The sequence below is a fragment of the Lactuca virosa genome, chromosome 8 (genome assembly GCF_052849685.1).
Source record: "Lactuca virosa cultivar CGN04683 chromosome 8, Lactuca_virosa_CGN04683_v6, whole genome shotgun sequence".
Classification (NCBI taxonomy): Eukaryota; Viridiplantae; Streptophyta; class Magnoliopsida; order Asterales; family Asteraceae; genus Lactuca; species Lactuca virosa.
Genome location: NC_136433.1, coordinates 162,402,695 through 162,417,476, shown reverse-complemented (window position 1 = coordinate 162,417,476; position 14,782 = coordinate 162,402,695). Strand labels below are relative to the sequence as shown.

General features: G+C 34.5%; 1 protein-coding gene across 2 annotated transcripts; it reads right to left on the bottom strand.

Moving 5' to 3' along the window:
• Positions 1-10,707: 10,707 nt before the first annotated feature.
• LOC145131538 (serine/threonine-protein kinase PBL35-like) lies at positions 10,708-14,293 on the bottom strand. Of its 2 annotated transcripts, none has more exons than XM_079066215.1 (7): positions 14,076-14,293; positions 13,769-13,900; positions 12,748-13,082; positions 12,017-12,152; positions 11,737-11,870; positions 11,388-11,511; positions 10,708-11,274 (listed from the first exon to the last, which is right to left on the bottom strand). In XM_079066215.1, exons 2-7 carry the CDS (start codon positions 13,896-13,898, stop codon positions 10,847-10,849), a joined length of 1,287 nt encoding a protein of 428 aa, XP_078922341.1. In that variant the 5' UTR covers positions 13,899-13,900; positions 14,076-14,293; the 3' UTR covers positions 10,708-10,846. The 2 variants fall into 2 exon arrangements, with proteins under 2 accessions (XP_078922341.1, XP_078922342.1); XM_079066216.1 differs by having other exon boundaries at positions 13,769-13,957; positions 14,076-14,291.
• Positions 14,294-14,782: the final 489 nt, after the last annotated feature.

The following is a 14,782-nucleotide window of genomic DNA, read 5'->3' as shown; positions in this document are numbered from 1 at the left end:
GCACGAGCCCTGGCCTTCGGGGCCTCAGATTTCCCCTGGCGTCCATTCGTAATCCTCAAAGTAGTTGGGGCTGGTGCCTGCATTAGGGTATAAAATATATATTAATTAAAGTAGAGATCAAATGTAACAACCAAATAATAAAAAATTAAAAGGTCTGGTAGATAATACTCCCTCCGTCCGAAAATTATAGTTCATCTTTCCTTTTTGGTTTGTCCCAAAATAATAGTCCACTTCTAAAAATAAATAACATTTTTACCAAAATACCCCTTCATTATTACTTAACCAACTAAGCATTTAATGGAACATTAAATGCAAAGTAAGGACAAAACTATCATTTTATTGTATAAAGTTAGTGGTAATTAATGTTTCCTTAATATGTGTGTTTTTTTGTCAGTGGACAATAATTTTGGGACGAAGGGAGTATATATTTGAAATAACCTTTTAAAAAAATCTTATTCTCCGATGATAAAGAAAAGACAAAACTACAAAATTGGTCCTTGTGGTTTGCAAAAAACTTTGGATAGGGTCTAAAACGATTTCAACCTGCATGGAAGGTCCAAAATCAAAAACTTCATGTGATTTTGGTCCAAAAAATCTTGAAAAGACTATTATGCCCTTTTGTTTTCTTTTTTACATTTCTTTCTTATTTTATTAATATTAAAAAGAATATAAACCCCCACCCAACCCCACGACACCACACTACACCACACACACACACACACACTCTCTCTCTCTCTCCCTCTCTCTCTAACAACAAGTTATCGTTCAATTCCCTCAAAACCTATAACCAAAATCCGAAGTTTCAATCAGTTCGCAAACATAGTTTCTGTTAGATTCACTTAAAATTCGGTACAAGTTCAAGGCTACAACTCTCCGTATTCAACTGGTATCGGAGTAGTAAGCCAATAACCCAATGAGTTCTCAGAATAAAAAAAACAGATCAAAGGGGAAGGGGGAGAGTGTTTCGCGGCTTCTACCTGTGAGAATGAATGATAAAAAAAACAAAAATAGTAATCGATTTATCCCTATCTTCTTTCCAACCAGATTATACACACAAGGTGACCCCCAAAAACACTTGGTTCTTCAAAAAAAATTTTGCCCACCTTCAAGAACAAACGACCATGGACGGGAATTGAAGCTTGCATACAGAAATTCGAAATATATACTGAAATCCCCAAACACTTGAACTCATCCCTCATTCTTTATGCTAGATCTGATGATGATTTGGAAGTTTGGTGTTCCAAAGGTACAAATCTAAGCTCATCCCCTACCAGATAAGAATCACTATCTTTACCCTTATTTCTCACCATCTTCACCTGAAACTCGAGATAAAAAAAAGAGAATACCCGGTTCAATGATGTGATAACTCCATAAAAATATAAAAAATAGGTAAATATAAAATATACGTAAATAGTTATTAACATGATTATTAAGGGTAATTTATGACTATTAAACTCTAAAAACGTCACTTAATTGGAGTCATAAATTTGGACTTTTGGGTTAACTAGAAAGTTTACAAACTTGGGCATTATAAAAAGCATGAGAAATAGAGTGGAATGCCCACAAAAATTGCAAGAAAGGTTGAAGAAACAAAATAGAAATCGGGGTTTGAAGTTCGTGAAGATTTTCGGAGTTGTTCTTAGAAATTAAGGTATGTTCATTCGATTTAAGCTTGATATAGTTGCTTAGATAGATTTATATACATGCTAAACGTATTTTGGTTCAATCTCTGGTCTCAATTCGATCGGATCGTTAGCAATTTGACGAAAAATTCAAATGCGAAGTTTTAGTGAAATAAAACTTGAAAATCGTATTGTTACGCATTTATTTTCAATGACTATAATGGGTATATATTAGTAAGAACGGGAGAGGGTTAGTACGTATTTTACATATTTTATTTGGTAAAAAAAATCAAGCTTCAATATGTTCAAAAATGGTAGATAATAGGGTGTCTCAGTGAAGCAGGAGATGTTTTCGTTTAAGCTTAATTGATTTTAAGGTCAAAGGTCAAACCCAGGTTTTTCGAAAAAAAAAGTAAACAGCATTAAGTCTATAGCTATTGGTCAACTAAAAATGGTGGACGGTGAACTTGAGCCACAGTTAAAAAGTTTTGTTTTACTTTATTTCATACTCAGATACATGCTATCTTATCCAAGTAACAAGAAAATACAATTTAAACCCTAAACTTCTAGTTTTGTTCATTTTAGGTCAAAGAGAATCTTAAATCGTGGATCTAGCCCCTAAGTTTTATAACTTGTTGATTATTTAAAATTACATGATTTTAACTCCTTGTATTTATAGATTAAAACTATATTTTTTTTGGATCCTATGAAAAAGTTGCTTCAAATATTTTAGTATTCAGTTTTTATTATTTATTTTAGAGTATTATTTCTAAAGGGGGGAAGTATTAGAAGAATTTATATAAAAAGGTTGTTACAAAAAATATAATTATCGTTTATAATTATTATTACTCGGTTGATTGAGACATATGAATGGTTGAACCAAAATGATCGTATAGGGTGTTTTATAGGGTTGCGGCCTTAGAAAACATGTTGGTTAAATGTAGGGTGAGTGATTGCGTGTGACGTAACAAGATTCGGTTAAGACTTAACGCCAACGAGGTGAGTTTTTTTTCGTGTTCTGTGGTTGCTCGCACATAAATGTTTATCATGCGTTTATTATGTGGTTTTTTTATTTATTTATTGACAGTATGTTTTATGATAAGTATGGTTGTGTACAAATGTTATTTTGACTTGTTTATCTATTATGCGTTTTTGTTTTTGGATGACATGTTTAGCTGGAACCGGTGGGTGTTTAATCGCCGTGAGCATGACGGATGTGTGTGATCAGCGGGGATGAGAATTGAGAATCATACTCATTTCCTTGGATATTTAAGATAATTGAGTACAATGGATGATAAGTTGTCTCAAGGAGAAGGGAAATGAACATTTAGTTCTTTCTCTGGATAATTAATCGTTCCCTAAATTATGTCATCGGGTGATATGTTTCTTGTATGATTTATTGAAGATATATGATAAAACCTTTTGTTTTTTTTAAGTGGTGGACATGTATGTGCAATACGAACTCACTAGGCCCTAGGCTTACCCATTTAGAAACTTTAAATGTGCGCAACCTAAGAAACTATTTAGCAAGTGGCAGAGAAAAGTCCAAGGAGAATGATTGATCTAGAAGACGGCAGAGGAATTTCGCAAAGACGTAACATCCGAAGCTCTTCGGTTGAAGACTTTATATTATTTTATTTTGCTTCCGCTGTAGTTTAGTCTATAAGTAAATTCATAATTGATCTTGCGAGATGTTGGAACGACCATTTGTCATTTAATCGATATTTGAAAATTGGGGTGTTACAAGTTGGTATCAGAGCGATGTTTAAGCAAATTAGGTGTTTCCGTAAACACTTAGGCTTAGACGGAAGGAGCAAGAGGTAACCTAGCAACTAATTTAGACCATATCTTACTAGTAGGCATCATGTCCTTAAGGATATTAGGGAGGCTTACTAAGGTAACACTAGAGCGGGAAGAGATTCTAGTTGGAGCCGAAGTTGCTGCACTCGGAGAAGTACTAGAGACTCCCGTAAAACCTACTTCCAGTTGTTGGCGCGGTCAGGGTCGAGGTGGAGTTAGGTGTAGGGGAGAGGTCTAGGAGTCATCATAGCATCGGTACGAGCACAATTGGTGCAACTGAGCTCTAACTCCAATCGAGGTCGTATTCAGAGTCGAGATTGCGGATAAGGTCCTACAACAAATAGGGTTACTCGAGAATAATTAATTGACGATATTGCTCAGGATATGGAAGCTACATTGCCGAATGTAAATGTTCAGGACCGAGATGCACTATAGAATGTGAACGGTGGTAAAATGGTTGATGAAGAGGAAGGCTATGGATATAGTACGTCAGTTTCAGTTTTCTGACCCTAGTGTTGTACTACGATCAAGGCAAAATGTAAACGACAAATGATGAGGTAACTATTACAAGACATTCATGACTTGTAAACCACAAATGTGTTGCGAGAACGTTGATCATATTGTATCATCAACGTGGATCACGAAGATAGAGGAAACATTTAATAGCAGTAAGTGTGCAAATAAGGACAATGTGGTTTATGTCATGACGATGTTTAAAAATGAGGCTTTATACTGATGGAGGAGGGTCAAAGCAGTTATGGTGTTGGATACAACCAATAGTGTCACACCCCCAAACCAAGGATGGCGGAAACGTTCGGGGGTGGAGGACTTCATGTATAGTATCATAATCGATTACAATATGATATCAAAAATAGTTTGTCAAACGCCGTAGCGTTCCATCCTCAAAAGCTTGTAGTTATCTGATTTCATTGGTTACCTGAGAATACAAGTAATTTTGAAAGAGTGTCAACAATTAAGTTGGTGAGTGCATAAGCTTTTGTATGTAGAGTTGAAAATCTTTCTTTGTAAATGTAGTTTAAGTTCAAGAAAAATCCAATATTTTCCTTATAAAATGAATTGTAGTCTTAAGACCAAAAGACCGAAAGGTACATGTATTTTCCATACTTACGATAATATATGAAGTCTTAAATAAACATAACCCCTTTTGAATGTAACAATTCCCCGTAAACTATATGTGTCGTTGTTTCCCTATGTGAGTTATTATAACCTTGCAATTGACATAGTAGGCCTGTTACGACGTTCTTCAGGCGTCAGAATGTTTTGACATTTGTCACCCTAGACCTGCCGGTCCAACTGTTGCATGCAGCTAAGGTGTGGGATTGTCAGTCCCAATATAGATCTATACACAAGTATCACACTCTCCTTACAGGAGACTAGGATTGTAATACAGGACTTTAACTAATATTCTAAAGAATATAATGAAGTAAGCGTCTCACAACCTTGATTCAACGAGTTTACGTATTGTATTCATGAAAACCTTTTTGTAGTGCAAATGGAAACTTCCTTAGTGTGTTTGTATGTTAATATACCATAAACTATACCTATTATAGTTTATCGTGTGTGTTTGTACTTGATGAAAATCCTTATGATGAATAACTACTTCTATTTCATGAAGGGAAACTAACATGAAACACCATTTACATGTAGCTAAACATTGTTATACACCTTGCTCAACATGTTTCAAAGTGTTAATGAATATACAAACTAATTCAATAGTTTAACTTTTCTGTAACTGATATTAGAAAAATCACAGAAAAATCAATTTAAGTCGAAAACTGAATTCGTAAAATCTGAGAGTTTAGAATATATGTATAGTTTGTTCATAATTTTTTCCATGATTTTTAGAGGTCTCTAACCAGTGTGAAAATGTCCATCTTCACAGGCTGGTCCGAAATCTTTGCGACAGTGATAGGGAGTTTTGTAAAAATCTCTATAAATTGTAGAAAAATCGTATGAACAAGTTCAAGTAGTCATTTTAAAGGTTAAAACCTCAACTATTTGCATGTTAAACAGTTTAGAAATACATTAAGTTTAAGTTGGTCAAAACAGTTCGTGAATGAACCCAAACTTTTCTGTTGAAAGCTGTTGGTTATATTAAAGTATGTTTTGGAGTTGTAACTTGTATTCTCCCCCTTAAAACTTGAAGAAAACATGAAAAGACAGGGGTATGAACTCACCTTGAGTGGTTCCCTGAGATGAATGTTGGAGAAAAGAGGTTTCCAAGTCAAGAACACTTGGAGAAAGCTTGAGGATTTGAAGATTCTAGAACAAATATGACGACATTTGTATAAGAAATCCGAGATTTGAATGAAAGAGGGTAGAATATTCAAGGGTGATAATGATGAACTTACTAAGAGTGAAGTGAAAGTTGAGAACTTATTGGAGATCTTCGAGTTCCACAGAGAAAATGGGAGGGAGTAAAAGTGTGCCTTTGGAGGATGTGGGTGGGGTTTTATGGGTGAAGGTTGAAGATCAAATGAGTGGATTTAGGATAGGGAAATCTGATGGAGTGTTTGGGGAAAAGGTCTTGATTTGACCAGGTACAATGGGAATAGTGACATAAAGTTCTCATAGAGTGGGTATGGGTGATGACTTGTTGTCATAGCTTTTAGGAAAAGTCAACAACCCCTAGATTATATCTTGTACAAAAGATATGATCTATATTAAGATTTCCCTCAAAATAGAAATAACATATGAATTTATGGGGTCTTATATGTCAAAATATGAGTTTGGGTGAAAATTTCCCGTCAAAATCATCAAAAACAAGTTTAAGAAGCGAAAATGGTCGAAAACCGGGAAGGAGGGGCGAGTCTGCGAGGGTTCGGTTTGCGAAGCATGGAACCGAAAGTAGGTGATCTTCGGACAGAAGGTTGATTCAGGACTGAAGGTCGATCCAAACCGAAGGTGGGTTCGATCCTTCAAGCAGTTTCGATCTTATGCAAGTTCGGTCCTAGGGAGTTTCGGTTCTAAAGAGGCTTCGGTCCTTAAGAGGCTTCGGCCCAACTTTGTTGTTTTTCACATGATCTTCCCGTTTTGAGTGGTTTTTGACTAAGTTAAGGGTCGGGATGCCCCGAGTGTTTATAAAAAGTTAAAAGAGATTTTGAGAGAGATTTGGGAGAGATTTAGGAGAGATTTCGTTTGTGACCTTTGTTAGTGTTTAGCCTCGTAATGCAAGGTTTGTAAACCCTATTATGCCTCGTTATGAGTATTATACGCCCCCGAAGGGTATGTAATAGTGTTTTATCGAGTTGTTACACCTCTTACCCTGTTTAGGGTTTAGATTTCCTGAACATATGAAACCTCTAAATGATACTTTGTATTAACATCAAGAATTGTTCACTGGAATCTTTAAAGTAAGCCCTAACATACAAGAGCTAGTTGAGTGAACCGGTTTGACCCGTTGACTTTATTTGACTTTGAATTGACCAGAAATTGGCGGCTGTCATGAGTTTGCAAGAATCTTTAGGGATATGTTTTGTCCTCGAACGGCGATCAAGCAGTTGGAGGAAGAATTCTTGAGACTGGAATAAGGAAATGTGACAGTGAGAGAGTACACCAAGAGTCAATTTAATAGCAGTTGCAAGATCTGCTTGACGAGGTTTTTATTTGACACAGTACATCACCATGGGGTGCATCGGTTTTGTTCGTCACGAAGAACGATGGGACGATGTAAATATGCATAGATTACCAAGAGTCAAAGAAGGTGTAAGATCTTCACTGACTACAAGAGTGTCAATTTCATGTTTGATCGACCAAATATGACTGAACATGAGGCAACAAGATGAGTGGAAATTCTAAGAGACTGTGACTATGAGGTATTATGTCACCTAAGGAAGGATAACATTGTCACTTATGCTTATGTTGTAAGTCATAAGTTAAGGAAGGAATCAAGCAAGATTTAAAATGATGAGAATTGATGTAAGTGTAAGTTTATTGGGTGGACCGAATAAGAGTCAGAAAGAATCCATGGTAGAGGATAGGTGGAAAAAAATCAGATTTGTTTAACTGGTGTATGATGACACATTTAATGGAGTCATGGGTGTATGATAGTCGGGAACATAATGAGTGTGTTGTGACCGACGGGGATAGGATTTGAGATGTAACTCATTTCCTTGGATATTTAAATGCTTGAGCACAACGGACAAGTTGTGCCAGGTGGGAAGGGAAGTGGACCATTGGTTCTTTCTCTGGATATCTAAAATGTTCCTTTAAATTGTGTCATTGGTTGAAATATACTTGTGGGAAAAGTTATTAATGAGATCGTTCGCTTGTCTATTTATGATCAAAACCTTAGTTTCATGTCATCATTTTAGAAAAGATTACAACGAGAAGTTGATTATTTGGTCAAGAAGTTAAGAAATGTGGAGATACAACTCATGAAAGCTCAATGAAAGTAGCATAAAGGGTTAGATGCGACTTGGGAAAACGTATGAGATAAGAAGACCAAATACTCTTATTTGGTTGTTTAGTTCAAATTCCGAGGACATAATTTTTTGAAGGGGGGAAGTTTGTGATAACTCAATAAAAAATATAAAATATAGGTAAATATAAAATATACGTAAATAGTTATTAACATGATTATTAAGGGTAATTTATGACTATTAAACTCTAAAAACGTCACTTAATTGGAGTCATAAATTTGGACTTTTGGGTTAACTAGAAAGGTTACAAACTTAGGCATTATAAAAAGCATGAGAAATAGAGTGGAATGCACACAAAAATTGCAAGAAAGATTGAAGAAACAAAATAGAAATCGGGGTTTGAAGTTCGTGAAGATTTTTGGAGTTGTTCTTAGGAATTAAGGTATGTTCATTCAATTTAAGATTGATATAGTTGCTTAGATAGATTTATATACATGCTAAACGTATTTTGGTTCAATCTCTGGTCTCAATTCGATCGGATCGTTAGCAATTTGACGAAAAATTCAAATGCGAAGTTTTAGTGAAATAAAACTTGAAAATCGTATTGTTACGCATTTATTTTCAATGACTATAATGGGTATATATTAGTAAGAACGGGAGAGGGTTAGTACGTATTTTACATATTTTATTTGGTAAAAAAAATCAAGCTTCAATATGTTCAAAAATGGTAGATAATAGGGTGTCTCAGTGAAGCAGGAGATGTTTTCGTTTAAGCTTAATTGATTTTAAGGTCAAAGGTCAAACCCAGGTTTTTCGAAAAAAAAAAGTAAACACCATTAAGTCTATAGCTATTGGTCAACTAAAAATGGTGGACGGTGAACTTGAGCCACAGTTAAAAAGTTTTGTTTTACTTTATTTCATACTCAGATACATGCTATCTTATCCAAGTAACAAGAAAATACAATTTAAACCCTAAACTTCTAGTTTTGTTCATTTTAGGTCAAAGAAAATCTTAACTCGTGGATCTAGCCCCTAAGTTTTATAACTTGTTGATTATTTAAAATTACATGATTTTAACTCCTTGTATTTATAGATTAAAACTATATTTTTTTTGGATCCTATGAAAAAGTTGCTTCAAATATTTTAGTATTCAGTTTTTATTATTTATTTTAGAGTATTATTTCTAAAGGGGGGAAGTATTAGAAGAATTTATATAAAAAGGTTGTTACAAAAAATATAATTATCGTTTATAATTATTATTACTCGGTTGATTGAGACATATGAATGGTTGAACCAAAATGATTGTATAGGGTGTTTTATAGGGTTGCGGCCTTAGAAAACATGTTGGTTAAATGTAGGGTGAGTGATTGCGTGTGACGTAACAAGATTCGGTTAAGATTTAACGCCAACGAGGTGAGTTTTTTTTTTCGTGTTCTGTGGTTGCTCGCATATAAATGTTTATCATGCGTTTATTATATGGTTTTTTTTTATTTATTTATTGACAGTATGTTTTATGATAAGTATGGTTGTGTACAAATGTTATTTTGGATTTGTTATCTACTGTGTGTGATTTTGGATGGCATGTTTAGCTGGAACGGGTGAGTGTTTAATCGTCGTGAGCATGACGGATGTGTGTGATCGGCGGGGATGAGAATTGAGAATCATACTTATTTCCTTAGATATTTAAGATAATTGAGTACAATGGATAATAAGTTGTCTCAAGGAGAAGGGAAATGAACATTTAGTTCTTTCTCTGGATAATTAACCGTTCCCTAAATTATGTCATCGAGTGATATGTTTGTTGTATGATTTATTGAAGATATATGATAAAACCTTTTGTTTTTTTAAGTGATGGACATGTATGTGCAACACGAACTCACTAGGCCCTAGGCTTACCCATTTAGAAACTTTAAATGTGCGAAACTCAGGAAACTATTTAGCAAGTGGCAGAGAAAAGTCCAAGGAGAATGATTGATCTAGAAGACGGCAGAGGAATTTCGCAAAGACGTAACACCCGAAGCTCTTCGGTTGAAGACTTTATATTATTTTATTTTGCTTCCGCTGTAGTTTAGTCTATAAGTAAATTCATAATTGATCTTAGGAGATGTTGGAACGACCATTTGTCATTTAATCGATATTTGAAAATTGGGGTGTTACAAATGATTTACACCCATAATCCTTTGTTCTTCACAACTTTGTTACACACATCAAAACATGCGATCGATTCAGAGTAAGAAGAAAAGAAACTGACCTAATTCTTTCAACATAACGATCTTCACACACACCTGGATGATCGATTGTGTGAGTAATCGTTTTACTGAAGTGTAGTTGGGTATCGTGGTCATTTTACTGAAGTGTAGTCGGGTATCGTTAGTAATTGTTGATTTTCTACAAGAAGTAACAAGATGAGAGAGAGAGAGAGAGAGAGTATGTGGTGTGGTGGGGGTTTATATTATTTTTAATATTAATAAAATAAGAAAGAAATTCAAAGAAATGTAAAAAAAAAAACAAAATGGCATAATAGTCTTTTTAAGATTTTTTGGACCAAAATCACAATAAGTTTTTTATTTTGGACCTTCCATGCAGGTTGAAAACGTTTTGGACCATATTCAAAGTTTTTCGCAAACCACAAGGACCAATTTTATAGTTTTGTCCAAAGAAAAATTTAAAATGCTTTTTATATAGAAAATAACTTTTTAAAAACTAAACATTAAAAATGCTCTTACTTCATAAAAATATTTATTACATGAATTGCCATATATTTAAAACCTCTTTCGATTCAATGGGGCAATGCTTTTCTTTTAGGTCATGCCAAATTGCCAATGTGTCTGTGTCAATGCACGTATATCTACTTAATGGTTTAAAGAGTTGGGCTCATATTAATTAGGCTATAATTCAAAGAATGTACAAACCTCAAAACATAATATACAAGTCATCATTCCGACATTAGCATTGTCAAATATTTGACACCCCAAAAGTTACATCATATGCGTCTTAAAATCCGAATAAATTCGGCCACAACATAAGGAAAACGTACAACTTCTATTTACATTGTTGCTTGCCCGAACCCGTACGAGAAACATTTTGAGTCCCTTCGGGTATTTTCTTTTTACGCCTACCTTGTTGAGACATACGAGCATGATAAGATAGAATGGCGAAGTCGTTCAAGTCCTGCAATGGGGTTAGGGTCTTAACGACTTCATCCATAGTGGGCCGAGCCTTTGAATCCCGGCTCAGACAGTTGTATGCTATTTGAGACACCTTTTGGACCCCTTTAACCGAATAATTTAGCTCCAATCGAGGATCAACTAATTGATAGACTTTTCGTTTGTCAGCTAGGTATGGACGGGCCCACATAACAAGATTTTGCTCTCCACTAGGGCGTTTCTTGTCCATTGATCTTCGTCCTGTCAAAATTTCTAGAAGTACAACTCCAAAACTATAAACGTCGCTTTTGGATGTCAAGTGTCCTGAATTCAAACAAAACCCCTATCAGTTCCATATTGATAATTGTTGTATATACACAAAACACGACAAAGCTTTGTCAGTTTAAAACTTGTACAACATGCATGATTAGTTGTACCTGTCATCACGTACTCCGGAGCGGCATAACCGTAAGTTCCGACAACCCTAGTAGAAACATGAGTTTTGTCGCCTTGTGGTCCTGCTTTTGCTAGCCCGAAATCCGAAAGCTTCGAGTTATATTCCTAATGAACAAAAAACAAAAAAGTTATTTACAACAAACCCATAAGCTAGTAGTCTATACAACGCTTCCCCAGCAACATTATGTAAGATGTAGATCAGATACACAAAACCCGTTAGGTGTCTAGAATTGGAACTGAACTGTCACACTTTTTTAATAAAATGCAAACTTTGACCACATAAATCAAAGTTGTCCATTTAAAAGACTAAAATTAAACAAATGCGCTTACGGTGTCGAGTAAGATATTTGAGGTCTTGAAATCCCTATAAATAATAGGTTCCGTTCCACCATGGAGAAAAGCTAGCCCTTTGGCGGCACCCGTCGCTATTTTGATCCGGTTAGACCACGGTAAGGGTATGGTTCCTTCAAGAAATTTAACCATGTTGCCATTAATAAAGTTTATTTTGACTTTTAGGAACAAACATATAAGTTTCATGACAATTAAAAACATTAATGTGCTACCGGAAAAATCAAGAAATCTTGGTTATTTTAATGTCGGATAAACTTACTTCTAAAAAGATGGTTTTCAAGGCTTCCACGTGTCATGAATTCGTAAACAAGTAGCCGTTGATCGTCTTCAATGCAATATCCAATGAGCTTAACAAGGTTTGGATGATGAAGTTGTCCAAGAAAATCCACCTCTGCCTGCACAAACAACAAAAAGATGCATTAGTTGTGTTGCATGGTACAACCCATCAATGCATGTTTGAGTTGTACTTATGATCCATGCATCAGTGAATAGCACAACAGAACCCAAACATCCAAGAAAGATGACATGTGGTACTATTCGTATGTCTCTATCTCTAACCAAATGTTTTGTACTTTAAAATGTACAACCCATATAAATCCCACACATTAATGTGTTGTACATTAAAAACATTTGATAGTTTTTCATTTTCCAATGTCCAGGGTACCAGAGGCATTGTACATATAGAAATGTCCTGTACGGTATAACCCATCAATGCATTTATACGTTGTACCAAGCAAAAGCCATGCATTAATAGGTTGTACCCAAGTTCTACCACCAATGCAAAGAAAAGCAACAACTTCATCTATTTAGTATGTACCACTAACTTTGTCCTAGAAGGGTAAACCTATTGACCAATCCAAAGTCATTTATACATCTTGCACTAAAATTTGTATATTTCCCAAGATTTGTTGATTCTAGGTTTTAAATTGATGATATCATGCATTAATGAGTTGTACTATATAAAATTAAACAATGTAGTGATATACTAACCACCCATTCTCTATGTCCTTGAAGACCATCCGGTTTCAAACTCTTGACCGCGACTGTTATACCCGACCCGGGTTTAGCCGGGGCGGTTCCATTTTCCTCAATCCAACCTTTAAAAACAAACCCGAATCCACCTTCACCCAGTATGCTATCCGGTCTGAAATTTCCAGTTGCTGACTTCAATTCATGAAAACTGAACTGAAGAAGTTGACACGGTTTTTTATCTGACTGAGGCAAGTCTGACTGAGGCGTGTCTCGGTTCAAATCCGAAGAGTTTTGAGGTTCATTAGGAGCACACATCTCCCTATTGCTAGCATTTAAGTATCGGGTTTCGGTTGCTGAAACATCATATCATACAATATTTTGTCATGTTAAACTTTAAAGTAAACAATGCTAATGATATAAAATATAAATAGAGTTACTAAACAATATTTTGTCATTTTAATCTTTGGGTGACCAATTGTTTAAAATCAATAAATGAGTAAAATATTATTTTTTAATTTAAAAAATAGCATAAACATTATTTCCCGTAGTCTTTTGTTTTTCACCCGATAGACTCATACACAGGACCCATTAAAAACTATTTTTTTCTTGCCGATAAAATCCATAAATCAAATTATTATATTATTAAAACAAATGAAAACGGGTTTATGAATCATAAAAATTACGAGAAATTTCACTTAAACATTTCTAGATAAATGTCTCTTAAACATATGTGGATCTTTTTTGCCATATTCTAAATTAAAATTACTTATTTTGTTCTTTGTCTTGAATCAAACAACAAGAAGCGATGCCACTGATTTGAATCGCCATACATTCAAATGTAGATTCTCTGATGGGTATTTTAGTCATTTACTTTTACTAAACTACAAAATCAACAGTTTCTCGGATAAGAGTTACAAACAAACGAGACATAGCAAAGACAAACAAATATGAAATATATATATCACAAAACAAGATTATATTCACAATAAAATACTACAAATTGAGAAAAAAAATTCAAATAAAAAGAATGATATAATACCTGCATCATAAACAAGACTGGTTCTTGGGAAAGAGGTCGCAGAGTTTCTTCTTGTTTCAACAGAGGGCTTACAATAACCAGAGCTAACACTACGCCTTAAAACAGACCAACAACCGCACTTTTTCTCCATACCTACTAAATTTGCTATTTTTAATCTTCTTTCATGTGGGTGTTCATGATTCAAGAAATCTTCAAATCATATGAACGAAAAGAAGGATTTTTTCAAGTTGGTGTTAATAATTCAAGAAATCTTGAGATCATATGAACAAAAACAAGAATATTTTCAAGTGGGAGTTTTAGTGTGTACCATTCAAGAAATCTTGAAATGATATGAACAAAAAGAGAGATTTTTCTGTCACTAAATTGGTGTTTCTTCGTGTTTCTTCATGTGGGTGTTTTTCATTCAAGAAATCTTGAATGAAAATAACAAAATGGGGGCGAGGAGAAATTCTTTTTAACCTACTATGAGAGAGAGAGAGAGAGAGAGAGAGAGAGAGAGAGAGAGAGAGAGAGATTCTTTGTTTGTTGTTAGTGTTGGTTGAGTAAAAGATTGTTGTAGAGAAGCATCAATCATGACCATCATTACCACCATCAACATTGTGTACAAAAACAACTTTTTTGCCCACCACCTTTTTCTGTGGGGATGCTTTACTAATTACCAAAAGTGGAGGCTGTGAATTGGGACAATTTTTGGGGTGATTTTAAAGGAATCCTAATTACCCTTTTTTAAAATTCTTCATCATTCTGAAAATATTTGTATTAGTCCCAAAGAAAACAAAAATATACCCAAAATCGATGCATAAGTCATCAACATAGATATGGTAAAAGAAAAGTTGATCCCAGTATAAAGGATATATTGGTAATTTCAGTTCTTCATTATTTCTGTAAAAAGTTATTCTTTTTGTAACTTTTAAACTGACTCTATTGCTCTAAGAATAAGTATCATATAATATGTAAATTATATACATAACGATGGTTGAATGCTTAGACCATCAGCATAAATATGGTAAAAGG